The following is a 21,736-nucleotide window of genomic DNA, read 5'->3' as shown; positions in this document are numbered from 1 at the left end:
TGTGTGTAGGGGGTGCGTATGGGTGAGACCCCCACCACTCTGTCTAATGTCAACATGCTGGAGGCCAGGCGGGCGGGGCCGGTCCAGGAGGGCTGTGACGTCGCCGACCCCTGTAGCTCCGCCCCCTGCCCCGCCCACAGCCGCTGCATCGACCGCTGGGCCACGCACAGCTGCCCCTGTAACCACGGTAACGCAACATCCACTATGCACCTTATACTATAACATTATAACATACCACTAGACCATGATATAACATAACACTACTTCATAAAGCAAAACCAGGTTATAATAAAGCTGACCATGTTAGCAGTGTGGAGATGTAACTAGAATGTAAACAACATGTTACATGTTGTAACATGCTATGAAACATGTAATTATATAAATTATGTCATAAGGTCTACATGGCTGTAAACATCTGGATAACATGTTGACATGTTATTAATGTTGTTCTATTTTTATATATAAATATATTTTATCTATGCATATAGTGTTCTACTTGTTATTAACATGTGACCCCTGTCCATAGGGTTCCTGGGGACGGAGTGTGTGGACGTGTGTGCGCTGAACCCGTGTCAACACACGTCGTCCTGCGTCCGGACCCCCGGCCCCCCGGGGTACCGCTGTGTGTGTGGACCCGGGTACCAGGGGGAGTACTGCCAGCACAGGTACTAGTACTAGTACTTCTATAATACTACTATACTACTACTACTATAATACTATAGTACCAGGGAGAGTACTGCCAGCACAGGTACTACGACTAATACTTCTATAATACTACTACTATAATACTATAGTACCAGGGGGAGTACTGCCAGAACAGGTACTACAATACTACTAGTACTACTATAATACTACTATACTACTAAAGTACTACTATAATACTGATATACTACTATAATACTATAGTGCCAGGGGGAGTACTGCTAGCACAGGTACTAGTACTACTGTAGTACTACTGTACTACTACTATAATCCCCCTGATACTATAGTACCAGGGGGAGTACTGCCAGAACAGGTACTACTATTAGTACTGCTATTGTGTTACTAAACTACTACTGTAATACTACTATAGTACTCTAGTACCTAGTACTGCCAGCACAGGTACTACTTTACTACTACTATAGTACTCCCGTGTGTAATAGTAATATTTTATAGTATTAAAAATAGTAACGTGTATGTGTCTGTCTGTATTAATACGCACGTGTGTGTATATTAATGTGTGTGTGTATTTTTTTTTGTGTGTGTGTAGGGAGGGGCCTCCCTGCGCGGTGGGCTGGTGGGGGGGGGAGGTGTGTGGTCCTTGTAGCTGTGATGTCAGCAGGGGGTTCCACCGGGCCTGCAACCAGACCACCGGGGTGTGTCGCTGCAAGGTAGGAACGCACACGCACAGACACACACACCCAGACACACAGAGACACAGACAGAAAGACGGACAGAGAGACAGACAGACTGTCACTGACAAAATACTGAGACATAGTGACACACACAAACAATGACACACACGCATACACGCGCATATCCTCACAAATCGTTTGCACTTAGTTGAATCAATTTCTTTACTCAGTCCTTCATCAAATTTCCTAATTGTTTCATCCAAGATCTGCTACCGTACTCGTCTAGAACTCCCCTCCTCAACTCCTTCTCCTCTCTCCTCTCCTCTCTCCCTCTCCTCTCTCCCTCTCTCCCCTTTCCTCTTCTCTCTCCTCTCTCCCTCCCCTCTCCTCTCCTCTCCTCTCCTCTCCTCTCCTCTCCTCTCTCCTCTCCTCCACTCTCCCCTCTCCTCTCCTCCTCTCCTCTGCTCCTCCAGGACAACCACTTCCAGCCCAGTGGCTCTCCCTCCTGCCTCCCCTGTGCGTGCTTCCAGCTGGGGTCTGCGTCGCGGTCCTGCACCCCGCCGAGCGGCCAGTGTCCCTGCAGGCCGGGGGTCACCGGGCGGCAGTGTAACCGCTGTGACAACCCCCACGCCGAGGTCACCACCAGCGGCTGCACCGGTCAGACCCCGCCCCTCACAGCCCGCGCCATGCTAGTTAGCCTCACGCCATGCCAGTTAGCCTATCGTCATGCTAGTTAGCCTCACGCCATGCCAGTTAGCCTATCGTCATGATAGTAAACCTCACGCCATGCCAGTTAGCCTATCGTCATGATAGTTAGCCTCACGCCATGCCAGTTAGCCTATCGTCATGGTAGTTAGCCTCGCTGCCATTCTAGTTAGCCTCACGGCATGCCAGTTAGCCTATTGTCATGATAGTTAGCCTCGCGCCATGCTAGTTAGCCACGCTCCATGCTAGTTAGACTCGCTCCATGCAGGTTAGGCTATCTTCATGCTAGTTAGCCTTGCTCCATGCCAGTCAGCCAAGTGCCATGCTACAAACATACATACAACATAGCCTAGTGCCATTTTAGTTGACCTAGCCTTATGCCACATATATACAAGATGATATGGTAGTTAGCCTAGCGCCATGCTAGTAAGCATAGCGTCATGCTATTTAGCATAGCGTCATGCTAGTTAGCATAGTGCCATTCTAGTTAGTCTAGCCTAGCACAAAGCTACATCTAGCGTGTTTTCTGTGTTGCAGTGGTGTACGAGGGCTGCCCCAAAGCCTTCGAGGCCGGACTCTGGTGGCCCAGGACCGGCTTCGGCCAGCCGGCCGCCGTGGAGTGTCCCAAAGGATCCACAGGTAAACACTACACATAAAGGATCCACAGCTAACAGAAACACTGAGGATCCACAGCTAACAGAAACACTGAGGATCCACTGGTAACAGAAACACTTGAGGATCCACAGGTAACAGAAACACTGAGGATCCGCTGGTAACAGAAACACTGAGGATCCACAGGTAACAGAAACACTGAGGATCCACTTGTAACAGAAACACTGAGGATCCACTGGTAACAGAAACACTAAGGATCCACTGGTAACAGAAACACTAAGGATCCACTGGTAACAGAAACACTAAGGATCCACAGGTAACAGAAACACTAAGGATCCACAGGTAACAGAAACACTAAGGATCCACAGGTAACAGAAACACTAAGGATCCACTGGTAACAGAAACACTAAGGATCCACAGGTAACAGAAACACTAAGGATCCACAGGTAACCGAAACACTAAGGATCCTCATGTAACAACAATATATCTCTGTCGGTACAGTTTGAATGTTCATAGAAACAAGTGCCAAGCAATAACAATCACTAGGTTAACCCATTCCCTGTAGACAAAACAGATAGCTAGGATAAGATGCTACACAATGCTAGCTGTCTCCTCTGACGGTGTCTCTCTGACGGTGTCTCTCTCCAGGGGCGGCGCTACGTCACTGTGGGGAGCAGGACGGCTGGCGGCCCCCCAGCCTGATCAACTGCACCTCCACCGCCTTCACCCAGCTCAGGAAACAGGTGGGATCTGGTCTGGACTGGTTTGTCTGGTCTGGTCTGGACTGCTCTGGACTGGTCTGGTCTGTCTGGTCTGGTCTGGACTGGTCTGGTCTGTCTGGTCTGGTCTGGTCTGATCTGTCTGGTCTGGTCAGGTGTAGTCTGGTCTTGTCTAGATCATGTAGTGTTATATGTTGTGTTAACTAAAGAAGTGATATATGTTGTGTTACCTAAAGCAGTGTTATATGTTGTGGTACCTAAAGCGGTGTTATATGTTGTGTTACCTAAAGCATTGTTGTATTGTGTTTGTCCAGGCGGAGGCGCTGTTTCTCAACGGGTCGCTGATGAACGGCGAGGCGTCTCAACGATTGGCCGGCCTGCTGTGGACGGCCATCAATCAGACGAGGGCTCTCCATGGCAACGACATAAAGATAGCCTATCGGCTGCTTATCCTCCTGCTGCAGTTTGAGAGTCAGCAGCAGGGGTTCAACATGGCCGCCACTCGAGACATCCTCTTCCACCAGGTGACCACAGATCACTCCTCCTGCTCACTCCTCCTGGTCACTCCACCTGCTCACTCCTCCTGCTCACTCATCCTGCTCACTCCTCATGTTCACTCCTCTGCTCACTCCTCCTGCTCACTCATGCTCACTCCTCATGTTCACTCCTCTGCTCACTCCTCCTGCTCACTCCTCCTTCTAACTCTCCCTGCTCACTCCTCCTTCTAACTCCTCCTGCTCACACTGCTCACTCCTCCTGCTCACTCCTCCTTCTAACTCCCCCTGCTCACTCCTCCTGCTCACTCCTCCTGCTCGCTCTGACCACTTCTCCTGCTCACTTCTCCTGCTCACTCCGCCTGCTCGCTCTGCTCACTCCTCGTGCTCACTCCTCCTTTCCACCCCACCTGCTCACACCTCCTGCTCACTCCTCCTTCTAACTCCTCCTGCTCACTCTGCACACAATGCTCTGTGCCCCAGAACGTGGTACACGCGGCGGCGGCAATCTTGGACCCGGGCCACGCCTTGCAGTGGGAGGAGCTCCAGGAGCAGGAGGCGGGCCCTGCGCTCCTCCTCAGGAGCTTCGAGGAGTACGCCCAGAACCTGGCCCGCAACACGAGGAGGACCTACATGAAGCCAGTCACCATCAGCTCCAAGAACATTGGTACCCAATTGTGTGTGTGTGTGTGTGTGTGTGTGTGTGTGTGTGTGTGTGTGTGTGTGTGAGAAATATGACCACGATAAACATGACAATGTTTAAATTAACAATGAGGTGAAATACAGCAACATAAATTCTGACACTCTTCTCCTCTCTTCTCTCCTCTCCTTTCCTCTCGCCTCTCCTCTCTCCTCTCCTCTCCCCTCCCCTCCTCTCTCCTCTCTCATCTCCCCCATCAGTGTTCTCTCTAGAGTATCTCCCCCCCTCCTCCTCTGACCCTCCCAGGGACCTCCAGACCTTCGCTCTCTTCCCCCACCTCCTCCGCCAGACGGCCCCCCCAACGCCCCCCTCCAAGCCCCATTATGTCACCTCCCAGACTGATGATGTCATCTCCCAGCCTGATGATGTCACCTCTCAACCTAATGTCACCTCTCAGCCCCAAGGTGTCATCTCACAGACTGATGATGTCACCTCCCAGCTCCATGATGTCAGCTCTCAGCCCCATGATGTCACCTCCCAACCTAGTGTCGCCTCCCAACCTGATGATGTCATCTCTCAGCCCGATGATGTCATCTCTCCACCCGATGATGTCATCTCTCAGCCCGATGATGTCGTCTCCCAGCATGATGATGTAATATCTCAGATTGATGATGCAATCTCTCAGCATGATAATGTCATCTCCCAGCCTAATGATGTCATCTCCGAGCCTGATGATGTCATCTACCAGCCTGATGACAGGAGGTCTCTCGGTGAGTCACCAGAGAACGATGACATCACAGATGACATCACTAACCCTAACCCTAACTCAGTGTTAGTCTCCCACTCCCCATGTTCGTTAACGCTAACTCTATATTAGTTAATACTAACCAATGGTAAATACATAACCTTTACTAGTGTAACTCCTACTATCACTAACTACTAGTTATAACAAAACTACTTCATGATCATTACTAGTTAATACAAACAACTATTCATATAGTTCATATTGACTACTAGTTATTATTACAAAGTGCTAGTTCATACTAACATGCATGTTCATGCTAACTCTATCCTTATCTGTGTTTGGTTTCCATAGAGACAGGCCCCGCCTCACCCCATGCCGTCGCGGCCAGGAGGATGCGTCGTCACGGCGACCAGCAGGGACCCCTGGCTGTTGCCGTGGTGATGGTGTTCAGGACGCTGGGGGACCTGCTGCCTGAGAGCTACGACCCTGACCGCCGGAGCCTGAGGTAGAGCCCATGAGCAAGGCTCCAGAGTAGCAGCCGACGCTGGTGCTTTAACCTGCTGTATTCACTGTGTGTGTGTATGTGTGTGTGTGTGTGTGTGTGTGTGTGTGTGTGTGTGTGTGTGCTTGTGTGTGTGCATGTTTGTGTGTCCAGACTTCCCTCCAGACCAGTGATCAACTCTGCAGTGGTGACCACAGCCGTCTATAAGGAAGTGGACCCTGTGCCCTCTGACCTGGCGGTGACCTCTGGCCTGCCTGTGACCTTGTGGTTCCATCTGCTATACTCTGAGGACCGCAGTAAACCCACCTGTGTCTCCTGGAACCACTCAGTAGGGTAAGATACACCGGAATATATATATATATATATATATATATATATATATATATATATATATATATATATATATATATATATATATGTATATGTGTATATATATATATATATATATATATATATATATATATATATATATATGTATATGTGTATATATATATATATATATATATATATATATATATATATATATATATATATATATATATATATATGTATATATGTATATGTGTATATATATATATATATATTTATATGTATATACTGTTATATACTACTGTGCTATACTGTTATCTGTACTGTTATGAACTGGTGTTGTATAACGTTGTGTATATAGTGTAATATTATAGTGTTGTAGTTGACGGCTGTTGTTGTGGTTGACGGGTGGTGTTGTAGTTGACGGGTGGTGTTGTAGTTGACATGTGGTGTTGTAGGGTGGTGTTGTAGTGGGTGGTGTTGTGTGGTGCTGTAGTTGACGGGTGGTGTTGTTGTGTGGTGCTGTAGTTGATGGGTGGTGCTGTGGGGTGGTGATGTAGTTGACGGGTGGTGCTGTGGGGTGGTGCTGTAGTTGACGGGTGGTGCTGTGGGGTGGTGTTGTAGTTGACGGGTGGTGCTGTAGTTGATGGGTGGTGCTGTGGGGTGGTGCTGTAGTTGATGGGTGGTGCTGTGGGGTGGTGCTGTAGTTGACGGGTGGTGCTGTGGGGTGGTGCTGTAGTTGACGGGTGGTGCTGTGGGGTGGTGCTGTAGTTGACGGGTGGTGCTGTGGGGTGGTGCTGTAGTTGACGGGTGGTGCTGTGGGGTTGTGCTGTAGTTGACGGGTGGTGCTGTGGGTTCCAGCGGTGGAGGTGGATGGTCGGCCCGGGGCTGCGGCCTGGTGGAGAGGAACTCCACCCACATCAGCTGCTCCTGCTCCCACACCTCCAGCGCCGCCGTGCTCATGGACGTCTCCAGGAGAGAGGTGGGGTGGAGCTGATATCTAACCCTATCCCCTGACACCAACCCATAACCCTCACCCCCTAACCCTCTATCCTCCTAATCCCTAACCTCCTAAGCCCTAACCCCCTAACCCTCTATCCTCCTAACCCCTAACCTCCTAACCCCCTCACCCCCTCACCCCTAACCCCCTCACCCCCTAACCCCTAACCCCTAACCCCCTAACCCCCTCACCCCCTAACCCTCTATCCTCCTAACCCCTAACCTCCTAACCCCCTAACTCCCTCACCCCCTCACCCCCTAACCCCTAACCCCCTCACCCCCTAACCCCTAACCCCCTCACCCCCTAACCCCTAACCCCCTCACCCCCTAACCCCTAACCCCTAACCCCTAACCCCTAACCCCCTAACCTCCTTACCCTCTAACCCCTAACCTCCTGACCCCTAACCACTGACACCAACCCCTCACCCCCTAACCCCCTTACCTACTAACCCCTAACCTCCTAACTCCTTTCCACCTAGCCCCTAACCTCCTAGACTCCTAACCTCCTAATCCCTACCCTCCTTGCCTCCTAGTCTCTACCCCTGCAATAATCTGAACCCTGACCTCCTCCACCATGTTGGACCTTGATCTTACCTCTGATTGGACGAACAGAGAGCAGAAGTTTATGAATGTCTGGTGCTCCTCCCCCTCAGCACGGCGAGGTCCTGCCCCTGAAGGTCATGACCTACTCGGCTCTGTCGGCATCTCTGGTCACCCTCCTCTTCACCTTCCTCCTCCTCTTCCTCCTGCCCCGGCTGCTCTCAAACTTCCACACCATCCGGAGGAACCTGGTGTCCGCCCTCTTCCTCGGCCAGCTCCTCTTCCTCTGCGGCATCGACCAGACCGACAACACGGTAACACGCAACTAAACCCTAACCTAACTTTAACTATCTCTAACTCTATCTCTATCTCTATCTCTATCAATAACTCTGACTCTAACTGTATCTCTATCTCTAACTCTATCTCTAACTATATCTCTAACTATATCTCTAACTCCATCTCTAACTCTATCTCTAACTCTAACTATATCTCTAACTCTATCTCTGACTCTATCTCTGACTCTATCTCTAACTCTATCTCTGACTCTATCTCTGACTCTATCTCTATCTCTAACTCTATCTCTAACTCTATCTCTAACTCTATCTCTAACTCTATCTCTAACTCTAACTCTATCTCTAACTCTATCTCTAACTCTATCTCTATCTCTGACTCTATCTCTGACTCTATCTCTATCTTTAAAGGGGACATATTATACCACCAGGTGTGAGCGTGATTAGCCAGTACAAGCTGTTTTGAAAATTTGCAGCTTCTAACATCCCAGGTGGGCGTGTCCACCTAGATGTGTGGTGGATAGATCAGTCTACCAGCCTACCCAGTGGACTGTAGCAAACGTCATCTATCCGTCACACATCTAGGTGGACACCCCAATCTGTGATGTCAAAAGCTGCACATTTTCAAAACGGCTTGTAATGGCTAATCACACTAACATCTGGTGGTATAATGTATCCCCTTTAGTTCATAAAAGGACATTACTGGCCCGTCTGGCCGTTACTACTGCAGGAGGCTGCACACAAACACACACAGAAACACACAATACAATTACAATAAGTTAAAGCACGTTATTTATGTTTGATATGTTATACAAGTCATTGTATGTAATTGTTTGATGTTATCGCATGTTATTGTTTGGTATGTTAAACATGTTATTGTAATGCATGTTATTGCATGTCATTGTTTGGTATGTTATAAATGATATTGCTTGATATGTGATTGCATGTTATTGTTTGGTATATTATCCATTAGTAATGCGCGATGTAAACGATATACGATATAAACGATAAAAAAAAATGGCCTACGATAGAGATTTTAATTATATCGCTCTATCGCGATGATGCATGTTGATGACGCAAAATACAATGTTTAATTTTTGGTTTGGTGCAATTCCTTTTCACATTGCAATTTTCGCAACAGTGCCAGAATTCGTCAACAAACCTGCATGTGTGCAAAGAACGTTAACCCATTTGTACCGGCTGGTGTGCGGCGCAACATTGTATCTAGTAGATACAATGTTGCTCCGCGCAGCCGGTACAAATGGGTTAATGGTAAACACGCATTGATGCGCAATCCGGTCTTAAAGGTAAACACGCACAGATGCGTGATCCGGTCTGAATGCGTTAAATCATTGGACAAAAAGGTCTGGGGTGTTGTAAAGCGTTAAAGAAAAAGGGGGGGGGGGGAAGCACCGGTGAAAGTAAACAATCATGGATATCCAGCGTGATATACATTGATCTGCGGACTGGTCCAACTCCTTCTCCCTCATCCTGACTCGGAATGTGTTAAATGCATCGGCATTTTTAAGTTATGTTTTCCAGCATACTTTTTACTTGCTTTTGTCGGACCGTCGGGTGGTGGCTAAACATGGAGCAAAGAGGAGACGGAATGTCTTTTGGATATCGGACCCAAATATCCAAAAGACGTTCCGTCTCCTCTTTGCTCCATGTTGAGCAACGTCTCCGAGACCACCTCTCCGGCTGGGTCAACCTCCTTTTGATGGTTAAAAATATCACGTAATCGACAAAAATCTTAACAATCAATGATCGATCATCAATTAATCATGCCCATCCCCAATTGTCAGTACAGTGTCTGTTCCTTATCTAGAAAGACACCGGTTTTTCCTGTTCTCTGCATCTTGGGTGGCATTTAAGAACCAAGGACTTAAACTAAGTGTAGTGCCTTTTAGAATGGTTTGCACTAAAGGAAAGAAACCCAATACAAATTTTATTTATCTGCAACATTATGTTGTATGATTACAGTGTTTCACAATAAATGTTCTCGAAATGACATACTATATTTCTCTTTTTTTTAAATACATTAAGCAGTTTGGCTTTCCTTAGGGTCTATGTAACCTGTTCTGAAACGGTTATTTTATGATTTTATGTCGTGATATATATCGTTATCGCAAGAGGCTGCAATGTATATCGCAATATGGATTTTAGGCCATATCGCCCATCTCTATTATCCATGTTATTGTTTGATATGTTAAACATGTTATTGCATGTTATTGTGTGATATGTTATACATGTTATTGTTTGATATGTTCAACATGTTATTAATGTTTGATATGTTATATGTTATGCATGTTATTATGTGATATGTTATACATGTTATTGCTTGTGCCCAGGTCCTGTGCACGCTGGTAGCCATCTTGCTCCACTACTGGTGCGTGTGCACGTTTGGCTGGGTGTGTGTGGAGGCCGTGCACGTGTACCGCATGCTGACGGAGGTCCGTGACGTGGACCACGGTCACATGACCTTCTACTACGCTATTGGCTGGGGCTTCCCCGCTGTCGTCACTGGTCAGTTAGTATCTCTATCTATCAATCTCTATCTCTCTCTCTCTCTCTCTATCCATCCATCCATCCATCCATCCATCCATCCATCCATCCATCTATCTAAAGGGTGCATTTGGTTCCCCCTCAAGGGTTAGCAGTATTAAGTGTTAGCAGCAATAAGGGTGCGTTTGTTTCCTCTCACGGATTAGCAGTTTTATGGGTGTGTTTGTTTCCCCTCCAGGGTTGGCTGTGGGTCTGGATGCTCAGGGTTTCGGGAGCTCTGAGTTCTGCTGGCTGTCGGTAGACGACGCCCTCATCTGGAGCCTGACCGTGCCCGTCTGCACCCTGCTCCTGGTGAGTGTGTCTGTGTATGTGTGTGTGTGTGTGTGTGTGTGTGTGTGTGTGTGTGTCTGTGTTTGCCACAAACCCCCAATCAGTAAGTTAAACTCCCTCTCTACCTCCCTCTCTCCCCCGCTCCCTCCCCCATCTTCCCCCACCCCCCTTTCTCTCCCTCTTTCCCTCTGTCCCCCCCTCCCTCCCTCCCTCCCTCTCCCCTCTCTCTCCCTCTCTCCCCTCTCCCCCCTCCCTCCCTCTCCCCTCTCCCCCCCTCCCTCCCTCCGCCCCTCCCTCTCCCCTCTCCCCCCCTCCCTCCCTCCGCCCCTCCCTCTCCCCTCTCCCCCCTCCCTCCCTCTCCCCTCTCCCCCCTCCCTCCCTCCGCCCCTCCCTCTCCCCTCTCCCCCCTCCCTCCCTCTCCCCTCTCTCTCCCTCTCCCCCCTCCCTCCCTCTCCCCCCCTCCCTCCCTCTCCCCTCTCCCCCCTTCCTCCCTCCCCCCCTCCCTCTCCCCTCCCCCCCTCCCTCCCTCCCTCTCTCTCCCTCCCTCTCTCCTCTCCCCCCCCTCCCGCTTTCTCCCTCTCTCCCCCCTCTCTCCCTCTCCCCTCTCTCTCCCCCCCTCCCTTCCTTCCCCAGGTGAGTGTGGGGGTGATGCTGCTCTCCCTCAGGGTGATGTGTCAGAAGAGCGGCCCCTCGCTCCACCGGCCAGCAGCGAGGTCAGCTCCTCCTCCTCCTCCTCCACCTCTGTTCACCTGGTCACCGTCTGTTATTGACTCCATAAACCCTGTCTCCTCTCCTCCTCTCTCCTCCTCTAGGTCGGCGTTGCGTCTCTCCTTCCTCCTCCTGCTCCTCCTCTCCTCCACCTGGCTCTGCGGGCTCATGGCCGTCAACAGTGATGTAATTTCCTTCCACTTCCTCTTTGCAGTCTTCAGCTGCTTACAGGTAATCAATAAAATACACCTTAACTGAATACCTTAACTTAGTACCTGACCTTACTACATTAACTTAAAAAGTAATACCTAATACCTCACCTTAATGCATTGCCTTACTACTTTACCTTAGTACCTCAATACCTTACATAATAACCTACCTTTATACCTCACCTTAAGACCTTAGTACCTCAATACCTTACTTAACACCCAAACGTACCTACCTGTGTGTGTGTGTGTGTGTGTGTGTGTGTGTGTACAGGCGTCGTGTGTCTTCCTGTTTTTCTGTGTGTTCAACCCGGAGGTGAGGAGCAGCTTCTCAGACGTCTGCTCCCCGCGGAGAACCAGGAAGGACACAGGAGGCGCCCACACAACACTGACAGTAGGAGGAGGAGGAGAAAGGGGGGAGGAGAGGAGGAGGAGAGGGAGGGAGGAGGGGTATAGCTAAGTGATGAAGAGGAGGATAGCTAAGTGATGAAGAGCAGAATAGATAACTAAGTGATGAAGAGGAGAATAGCTAAGTAATGAAGAGCAGTATAAATAAGTGATGAAGAGGAGGATCAATTAGTGATGAAGAGCCGAATAGAGAACTAAGTGATGAAGAGGAGGATGGCCATGGCTAGCCGGATGCTGCTGAGCTGACTGTGTCTCGTCCCTTAGCGCTCCCTGAACGTGAAACACTCGCTGGCAGACGATGACGCCCTGGTCCGCACCAACATCAGCGAGTCCAGCACCTCCCTGAACCGCTCCTCACGTGCCTCCTCCAGGAGCAGCAGGTAGACTAGCTCCTCCTCTGTCCTCTCTCCTCTCTCTCCTTAGCTTCTCTGCTCTCGCTCCTTTCTCCCCTCTCTCTCCTCTCTCTAGCTCTGCTCGCTCCTCTAGCTCCTCTCTCTCCTCTCTCTCCTCTCTCCTTTCTCCTCTCTCTCCTCTCTCCTCTCTCTCCTCTCTCCTTTCTCCCCTCTCTCTCCTCTCTCTAGCTCTGCTCGCTCCTCTAGCTCCTCTCTCTCCTCTCTCCTTTCTCCTCTCTCTCCTCTCTCCTCTCTCTCCTCTAGCTCCTCTCTTTCCTCTCTCTCCTCTCTCTCCTCTCTCTTCTCTCCACTAGCTCCTCTCTCTCCTCTCTTTCCTCTCTCTCCCTTCTCTCCTCTCTCCTCTCTCTCCTCTAGCTCCTCTCTTTCCTCTCTCTCCTCTCTCTTCTCTCCACTAGCTCCTCTCTCTCCTCTCTTTCCTCTCTCTCCCTTCTCTCCTCTCTCGTCTCTCTCCTCTAGCTCCTCTCTCTCCTGTAGCTCCTCTCTCTTTTCTCTCCTCTCTCCTCTCGCCCCTCTCCACTCTCCTTTCTCTCTTGTCTCTCCTCTCTCTCCTCTCTCCCCTCTCCTCTCTCTCCTCTCTCTCGCTCTCTCTCCTCAAGACACAACTTTGTTCACAGAGGTAGTTCAGTGACACTAATGACCTCTGACCTCTCTGCCCAGGGACGTGAAGCGAACGTTGTCGGGCTCGGCCAAGATCGGTTACCATGGAGACGGAGACTCCTCCCACTTTGGACACAAGCGTTCCAAACGAGAGGGTAAATTCTGTTATATAAATATGACGCACCACTAACCACTACCAGTTACTAACCACTGCTAACCAACCCCTAGGGTCGGTACCATGGACATTTGGAGAATCTGGAGTTTGGACGGTTTGTGTTAGCGCTAGGCTAGCTTCATGTTTTGGAGGGTGAGCCTGACGCTGACCTGATATTTTTGGGACAGAGTCGGACTCGGATAGCGACCTCTCATTGGACGACGCCTCCTACGGCTCCTCAGAAAGTGACGAGGAGCGGCGGCGACGGAGACAACATCGCCATGACAGCGGGAGGGCTCCTGAGGCTAGCTCGCCAAAAGGTAAAACTGCGAGGACGTTAAGACCATGCTAACTACATAACACATACAGGGCAGTTCATATCTGACGTGTTCAGTTACTCCGTACCCGGACAGAAAAGTCAATACACGAAGCAATCTTCTGAAACAGGCAAGCTACGCACCAATAAGAAGGCGCCTTACTGGCCAGTAGACCTGCCCACCGCCAGTGAGGGGGAGGAGTCCAGCAGGGTGGAGACGCTGCGTGTTGAGACAAGGGTTGCCGTGGAGACAGGGAGAGTATGGAAAGACTCGTCACTGCCCAGCTCCCCTGACAACCAATCGGAGAGGAGACGAGGTGAGTCAGCCCCTGAGGGGGCGGGGTTGGAGAATAAAAGTGTGGTTGCACACCTGTTTGTGCGCATATAACTCATCTTTATACTCTAACTAGTTTTAATTATAATATTCTTGCAACTAATAAATAAAATACATCTTAACTTAATACCTAAACTTAATGCCTTACCTTACAACATTACCTTAAAACACTGTCATTAGTTTGAATTATAATACTATACTTATATACTTACTAATACTATAATACAAGTAGTATTTTAGTAGCCCAAACTGTACTGCTGCGTTTTTCTCCAGTTTAATCTTAGCGTCAGCGTTCAGGTGCATTGGAGTCCTAGAGGTGTTGAACGTGTTGCTCTTCCCCCAGGCATCCTGAAGAAGCAGACAGCGTACCCCCCTGAGGTGGCGGACAGGAACCTCAGGAACCTCCTCAGGGAGCGGCTCCACGACTCCTCCTCCCTCTCCATCACCCCCCCCTCCCCCACCCTCAGAGGCCTTCGCCTGGTCGCTGGGGGCAACCTCCTCCCTCATCCCCCCCTGTCCCCACGGCAACGCAACCCCAACGGGGTCTCCCCGGTTACCCCTAAGGAGCGGAACTCGGACTCAGAGTGAGTTTGAGCGGGCAGAGTCTCTCTCGCTTGTTATATTTACTGTATATATTCACATTGTGAAAACATGCCATTCTGTCTTTGTTGTGCTCTACTAACTAATATTCTTCTTTCTTCTCAAAGTGACAGCAATGAAACCTCAATCTGACCTCGAGGTGGTCTTATCTCCTGACGGTCTGGAGGAACCTGTCTGGTCCTTGGAGGTCTAATCTCCTGACGGTCTGGAGGAACCTGTCTGGTCCCTGGAGGTCTGATCTCCTGACGGTCTGGAGGAACCTGTCTGGTCCCTGGAGGTCTGATCTCCTGACGGTCTGGAGGAACCTGTCTGGTCCCTGGAGGTCTGATCTCCTGACGGTCTGGAGGAACCTGTCTGGTCCCTGGAGGTCTGATCTCCTGACGGTCTGGAGGAACCTGTCTGGTCCCTGGAGGTCTGATCTCCTGACGGTCTGGAGGAACCTGTTTGGTCCCTGGAGGTCTGATCTCCTGACGGTCTGGAGGACCCTGTCTGGTCCCTGGAGGTCTGATCTCCTGACGTTCTGGGAGTCTGAGCCATCAGTCAGAGTTCCTCTCTGTCACCAGACCAGGCGCTTAGTGACGTTGAGCCGATCATAAGGAGGAGCCTAGCGTGGCTCCTCTGAGACGTGGGCGTGGTCTTCCTCCAGCAGCCCCGGGATTGGTGGAATATTAAGAGGGAGCAAAGGACACTGTTGCTGTTGCACCTCCTCTCCTCTAGGAGGAGCTAACGTGGGACGGTCTCTGGGTTAAAGCTCTTCAACGGGTGAATGTTGTGCCAATACGACAGTAAGTGATTCACTAAAGGCCTCATTTACCTTCATGATACAATTTATTTTTTATATTTTTACTACCTTTTTACTGTTGTTTTTGTACATAAAATAACTAATTTTGATACTGTAGTCGTTGTTATACTGCTTTACAACATTTAATGATCAGGGTTCTTTCCAGCAAAACAATGTGTTTTGTTGTACGTGTATTTTTTACCAGTTAGTTAATTTATGTTATTTTGTCTATTTTGTGGCACTTTTTGCTTGAATTTGTGTACTATCTGTGGTCATTTGATTCCGTTCTCATGAGTATTAAACTTCATACACTTCATTATCCACATTAACCATAACACACAATGAAATATTAAGTCACAAAAGGATGCACAAACTGTTTTATATTTTATTTTTGTGACAAATTTTGTCAGACATCGATAATTGCCAATTGCTTAACTTGTTACTCAGAACCTATAAATATGCACTGATAATTATGTGATCAAATTTTTTTATTGTTTATTCAGGGCAAATTAGGATACATTTTACCTATATGATTTACATTAATCAAATGTTTATAAGAGCTAGCCAGCTAGCCTCTACACCATTTTAAATTGTATCTTATTGCATTATACGTTTACAATATACTATGAGTTGAGTCACTCAATGAAAAGAAGTGTTCCAATACTGTCATGTTAATTACATGTTTCAGTATTCCCGCAAAAAAAAGTCAAAATATGATCACATGATGATTGCTGAAATGATTGCTGCATATTGTATTTTATGTAAAGTTTGCCGATTCTTAAGGCTGTAAGGAAGCCTTCAGAGGTCAAACTCTGTTGAATGGCTTAAACAGGGAGTGAAGTGTTTGTGTAAATGTGTTTTGCGTATCCTTTCCCAACAAGCAAAGTCATATTCCTCTGTCAGAGTCTATAACTTCACTTAGCTATGACCTTTATTTGCTTCTCATCAGGGTATGACTTTGAACTGTATTATGAAACATAGTCTCTGCTGTATTTATCTCTGGATTATGCAACGGAGAACATTTCGTATTTATTGTTTGTGAAAGAAACGCTGGATATCCTATTTTGCAAATGTTAAATAAACACCTGGACATTCATAATTTTGCAAATTATAATTTAGTTTAGATAATCTTTTTGGTAAAGGTCTAGCTAACTCAGACTAGTCTTGATTTAGCTGTAGCCTGGGCCGTGTCTGAAATCAATCCCTTCTGAAAGTGGGGATTTCAGACTTTGAACAGCAGCACTACAAATCATTATGCCCAGAATGGTGCACGATAGTTTACAAGTGAGCGATTTCACGATGAAATCGCTATGTCTTCTTCAAGCAAGCCTTGGTTAAGCTCGGTCTAGCCTGTTTTGGGAGCGTGCCTATGTTCCCTGGGTCCTATGTTCCCCACTTTGTATGTGACCGGGGAACATAGGACCCTGTGAGCAAATCTTTTTTTCGTAGGATGGTAGGGGTAAGTACCGCCTTTTTCGGCTCTGATTCGCCTGTGATTGGTTTGAATGGCTCTCCTCCGATTGGTTATGGTTAGGGTTAGGTTTAGGGTTAACCCTCACCCTAACCCTAGCCCTAACCCTAACCCTAAACCTGACCCTCACTCTTTGCTCCCGGGGAAAATAGGACCTGGGGACCCCCCTGTTTTAACCCAGTGACCCATGACCCTTAACCTTAACCCTTAACCCTTAACCTAGACCCATGACCCAGAATCTTAACCTGGACCTATGAACCTGAACCTTAACGCTTAAATGTAACCCTAAACCTTGACCCCTCACCCCAAAACCCCTTGTCTCAATAAGAAACTCATAACACATTGTTTCATGTAAACGTTGAACCTTTATTTCAGACTTCAGTCAGCATAAGTGAAGATTGAAGGTCTGCTGGTCTAGTAGTAGGAGTCATTGATGCGCCTCATGCTCATGAACCTCATGCCCTGGCTCATGCCGTGGTTCATGAAGTTCCTGTACTCTCCGGGCCTCATGTACATGCACCTGCCCCTGTACTGGGGCTGCTCGTACATCAGCCAGTGGCCGTCCATCACGTGGCAGGACATGCAGTTGGACATGCGGTAGCGGTCCATGACGTTATCGCAGTCGTCCATCATCTCATGCATCTGGCCGCCGAAGTTGTCCCTCTCGTAGATCCTCATCCTGTACTGGCCGCGGTGCTGGAGGGGGAGGAGCATCGTGAGACACTATGGGAGCCAACTTAGCTAGGGGGACAGACTGCAGCATTAGCTTATCTAAGAGGACAGACTGTAGCATTAGCTTATCTAGGAGGAAAGAGTGTTGCAATGTTAGCTTAGCTAGGTGGATAGAATGTAGCAAAGTTAGCTTAGCGATCTCCTTACCATGGGGATCATGCAGTTAGCTTAGCGCTGTGCTTACCATGGGGATCATGCAGTTAGCTTAGCGCTGTGCTTACCATGGGGATCATGCAGTTAGCTTAGCGGTGTGCTTACCATGGGGATCATGCGGACGGACCTGATGCAGTCGCTCATGCCCATCATGCTCATGTAGTCAGAGTACTCGCCCCTCCTCATGAAGAACTGGTTGCCCATGTAGTTGGAGCGGTCGTAGACCATGAAGCAGCCGCGCTCCACCCTGCAGGAGTGGCACCTGCTCAGGTAGGAGGACATGTCAGCGCAGTCGCTGCTGCACTCGTAGGAGCGGCCCTGGAAGTTCCTGTCCTCGTAGAAGGTGACCTGGAGACGAGATGAAGAAGAACACTGGGCTGGTCAGCAGCAGAGAACAGGGTGTGTGGGGGGGGGGGGGGGGGGGGGGGGGGGGGGGGTATCTGAGGTGAGGTATCTGAGGTAAAGGTGTGGTGTGTGTGAGTGTGTTCTTACCCTTCCCATCATGTTCATACCACTGGAGCTCATGTTGGCGTGTGTTAGCGCGGTAGCTGTTGCTGCTGTACTGACTTCCTGTGGGAGGCCACCCTCTTTATAGCACCTGCCCACCCAAAGGCCCATTGTCCAAAGGCCTGAGCCAGCAGGGGGTCTGGAGGCCGGGGCAGGGGTCGGCTCTGGGCTAGGGCCTTCTCTCTCACAACCAACATAAAGGACCGGTGACCTAGAGGAGTTGTGTGTGGAGCGTCAGAATGACCAGGTGAACCCACCACACCAGCATTGTCTCCACATGGTGACCAGCTAGGAGCTAATGTGTTCATGTTGATATTGTGCTGTGATAACTGGGTCTAAAGTGGCTTCACCAAGTAGTCACCTCACTCATTTACAATATAATAAACTATATTATAATGCTACTTTAATACTAAGCCTACCTTACTGCCTTACATGAAAGCTAAACATGATACATATTACACATATAAAAATAGTATATATAATGCATATAACTTATGTATTATATGAATTCATATAACTTACAATATATTTATCATATTATATGTTTATGGTGACTGTGATAGAGTTTGAATTACATCCTAATAATATTTCTCAGCTTAATCTTCTTTAAACACAGCCTAACATTAGTAATAATTACTATAATAATATTTATATTGATCCACTCATCCTGACAACATGGTGCTACAAGGAAAACCTGGTTCCAGAAAAAGAACGTTCTGAGATGCATTTATAATTTCTGAAAATAGTATTTTTCAAATATTTTAATATAATACATACGACTCAGCTGACTGGTGTGAACATGTTGTCTTAAAACAAGGTTGGGTTTTTTCTACAATGTTCCCATAACCCTGAACTGTATTAATAGTAAGGTATAGTATCATAAAAGCCTATTGACGAAGGACTAATAATTCTATAAATAAAACCGCTCCCATCCTAGAATAATGTTATGAGTTACCATGTAGGTTGCGAGCAAAACACAAAATGTTTCAAGAAAAGTTTGTAATATTTTGTATTTATTTATTTAAAGACACAGGACTCAGTTCCAAGACTGTAACGGATATAATAGACATTTACAGACACAAGCCTAGTATAGAAGAATACCTTGTAATATACCAAGCGACTTGTACTAGTATACCTTGTAGTGTACCTTGTAATATACCATGTGACTTGTTCTAGTATACCTTGTAGTGTACCTTGTAATATATCATGCGACTTGTTCTAGTATACCTTGTATACCTTATAGTATATACCTTGTCAAACACCTTGTAATATACCATGCGACTTGTACTAGTATACCTTGTATACCTTATAGTATATACCTTGTCAAACACCTTGTAATATACCATGTGACTTGTACTAGCATACCTTGTAGTGTACCTTGTAATATACCATGTGACTTGTACTAGCGTACCTTGTAGTGTAGCTTGTAATATACCATGTGACTTGTACTAGTGTACCTTGTAGTGTACCTTGTAATATACCATGCGACTTGTTCTAGTATACCTTGTATAGCTTATAGTATACCTTGTCGTACACCTTGTAATATACCATGTGACTTGTACTTGTATACCTTGTATACCTTATAGCATACCTTGTCGTACACCTTGTAGTGTACCTTGTAGTATACCATGTGACTTGTACTAGTATATCTTGTAGTGTAGCTTGTAATATACCATGTGACTTGTACTAGTATACCTTGTAGTATACCTGTAGTACACCTTGTAGTATTCCTTGTGGTATATCTGTAGTACAGCTTGTGGTATACCTTTAGTATACCTTGTAGTATACCCATAGAATACCTTGTAGTACACCTTGTAGTATACCTTGTAGTACACCTTGTGACATGCTAGCAGAAGTTTCTGATCATGTTTACAGACGATACAACTCTCGATATCAGATCAACAAGAGCATTAAGATCACTTTATTTTTCCTCTTTATTTACGTTTGTCAGATGGGAAATTTGCATTTAGCTTCAGTCGATTTATGTGGATTGATATTTGATATTTTTGGTACACTTTCAAACTGAAACTGAAAGCAAGAGAACAGGCCAGAGTATTTAAAGGAACATTTCTTTATTGACCGTATTTCCCTTTGTTAGTCAGAGAAACTCTAGTAGCAAGAGTCCATGGTGAGCCTCATGGAGGAGACTGGAGGTCTGCTGGTCTAGTAATAGGAGTCATTGATGCGCCTCATGCTCATGAACCTCATGCCCTGGCTCATGCCGTGGTTCATGAAGTTCCTGTACTCTCCGGGCCTCATGTACATGCACCTGCCCCTGTACTGGGGCTGCTCGTACATCAGCCAGTGGCCGTCCATCACGTGGCAGGACATGCAGTTGGACATGCGGTAGCGGTCCATGACATTCTCACAGTCGTCCATCATCTCGTGCATCTGGCCGCCGAAGTTGTCCCTCTCGTAGATCCTCATCCTGTACTGGCCGCGGTGCTGGAGGGGGAGGAGCATTGTGAGACACTATGGGAGCTAACTTAGCTAGGAGGACAGACTAGCAATAGCTTATCCAGAGTATAGCAAAGCTGGCTAAGCTAGGTGGACAGCATGTAGCAGGGATAGCTTAGCGGTCTCCTTACCATGGGGACCATGCAGTTAGCTTAGCGGTGTGCTTACCATGGGGATCATGCAGTTAGCTTAGCGGTGTGCTTACCATGGGGACCATGCAGTTAGCTTAGCGGTGTGCTTACCATGGGGATCATGCGGACGGACCTGATGCAGTCGCTCATGCCCATCATGCTCATGTAGTCGGAGTACTCGCCCCTCCTCATGAAGAACTGGTTGCCCATGTAGTTGGAGCGGTCGTAGACCATGAAGCAGCCGCGCTCCACCCTGCAGGAGTGGCACCTGCTCAGGTAGGAGGACATGTCAGCGCAGTCGCTGCTGCACTCGTAGGAGCGGCCCTGGAAGTTCCTGTCCTCGTAGAAGGTGACCTGGAGACGAGATGAAGAAGAACACTGGGCTGGTCAGCAGCAGATGGTAAATGGACTGCATTAATGTCACGCTTTTTTGTAACCAGTGGCCACTCAAAGCGCTTTACAATATGGCCTCACAATCACCCATTCATCCAAACATTCACACACCAACGGCGGTGTCAACCATGCAAGGCGACAGCCAGCTTGTCAGGAGCAGTCAGGGTGAGGTGCCTTGCTCAGGGACAGCTCAACACTCGCTAGGAGGAGACGGGGATCGGACTAGCAATCTTGCGGTTACCAGCCAACCTGGGGGGTGCGTGGGGGGGGGTGTGGCCGGTCAGACCCTATGGGGACACGCCTCGGAGTGAAGCACCGCAGGGGGTCGTACCTGGACACAGCGTCCAGAACGTCCACAACATCAGAGAACAGAAAAAGTTGAGTTCTTCAAAGAACAGAAAGGAAACTCACTCTGTTGTTCATGTTCATGTTGCTGGCGGACATCGTGAGGCTGCTACTGGTAGTACTGGTTGTACTGGGCTGTTACTGTGGCTACTGGAGTGGGTACCTACCTACCTGGCCTGAGAGGGAGCTTATATAGCACCTGAGCAGAAGGGTCCATTGTGTTCAAAATATCCTGAGCCAGCACACACAAATTCTTTTGAAAGGTTGGTTTGAAAGGGTTAACAATAACCAGACCTGTGGGCGGAC

The 21,736-nt window shown here is 48.0% G+C and overlaps 3 protein-coding genes across 3 annotated transcripts in view; 1 reads left to right on the top strand and 2 right to left on the bottom strand.

Moving 5' to 3' along the window:
- Positions 1-14,592, top strand: part of LOC307080423 (cadherin EGF LAG seven-pass G-type receptor 1-like) — a gene marked incomplete at both ends in the record, with an annotated part of 29,254 nt that extends 14,662 nt beyond the window's left edge. Inside the window, 24 exons of the mRNA XM_079743112.1 lie at positions 10-187; positions 527-665; positions 1,250-1,370; positions 1,808-1,991; positions 2,577-2,678; positions 3,300-3,394; positions 3,685-3,894; positions 4,348-4,531; positions 4,765-5,274; positions 5,601-5,754; positions 5,905-6,084; positions 6,922-7,042; positions 7,713-7,913; positions 10,241-10,415; positions 10,633-10,745; positions 11,358-11,437; positions 11,537-11,663; positions 11,913-12,032; positions 12,311-12,426; positions 13,117-13,211; positions 13,399-13,530; positions 13,658-13,843; positions 14,204-14,444; positions 14,568-14,592. Coding sequence (XP_079599238.1) covers positions 10-187; positions 527-665; positions 1,250-1,370; positions 1,808-1,991; positions 2,577-2,678; positions 3,300-3,394; positions 3,685-3,894; positions 4,348-4,531; positions 4,765-5,274; positions 5,601-5,754; positions 5,905-6,084; positions 6,922-7,042; positions 7,713-7,913; positions 10,241-10,415; positions 10,633-10,745; positions 11,358-11,437; positions 11,537-11,663; positions 11,913-12,032; positions 12,311-12,426; positions 13,117-13,211; positions 13,399-13,530; positions 13,658-13,843; positions 14,204-14,444; positions 14,568-14,592 — 3,789 coding nt within the window. The remainder of the gene's footprint in view (positions 1-9; positions 188-526; positions 666-1,249; positions 1,371-1,807; positions 1,992-2,576; positions 2,679-3,299; positions 3,395-3,684; positions 3,895-4,347; positions 4,532-4,764; positions 5,275-5,600; positions 5,755-5,904; positions 6,085-6,921; positions 7,043-7,712; positions 7,914-10,240; positions 10,416-10,632; positions 10,746-11,357; positions 11,438-11,536; positions 11,664-11,912; positions 12,033-12,310; positions 12,427-13,116; positions 13,212-13,398; positions 13,531-13,657; positions 13,844-14,203; positions 14,445-14,567) is intronic.
- A 2,534-nt stretch (positions 14,593-17,126) lies between these two features.
- On the bottom strand, positions 17,127-18,122 carry LOC307080692 (gamma-crystallin M2-like; the record flags this gene model as incomplete). Its single annotated transcript, XM_079743519.1, has 3 exons — positions 17,127-17,408; positions 17,703-17,945; positions 18,090-18,122. 3 exons carry the CDS (start codon positions 18,120-18,122, stop codon positions 17,127-17,129), a joined length of 558 nt encoding a protein of 185 aa, XP_079599645.1.
- A 2,116-nt stretch (positions 18,123-20,238) lies between these two features.
- LOC307080850 (gamma-crystallin M2-like) lies at positions 20,239-21,529 on the bottom strand (the record flags this gene model as incomplete). Its single annotated transcript, XM_079743783.1, has 3 exons — positions 20,239-20,549; positions 20,804-21,046; positions 21,497-21,529. The coding sequence occupies 3 exons, from the start codon at positions 21,527-21,529 to the stop codon at positions 20,268-20,270; spliced, it is 558 nt and encodes a 185-aa protein (XP_079599909.1). The 3' UTR covers positions 20,239-20,267.
- Positions 21,530-21,736: the final 207 nt, after the last annotated feature.

The sequence above is a fragment of the Pollachius pollachius genome, assembly GCF_949987615.1.
Source record: "Pollachius pollachius genome assembly, chromosome: 9".
Lineage (NCBI taxonomy): Eukaryota > Metazoa > Chordata > Actinopteri > Gadiformes > Gadidae > Pollachius > Pollachius pollachius.
The sequence above is the reverse complement of the archived record's forward strand: the minus strand, read 5'-3'. Positions and strand labels throughout refer to the sequence as shown.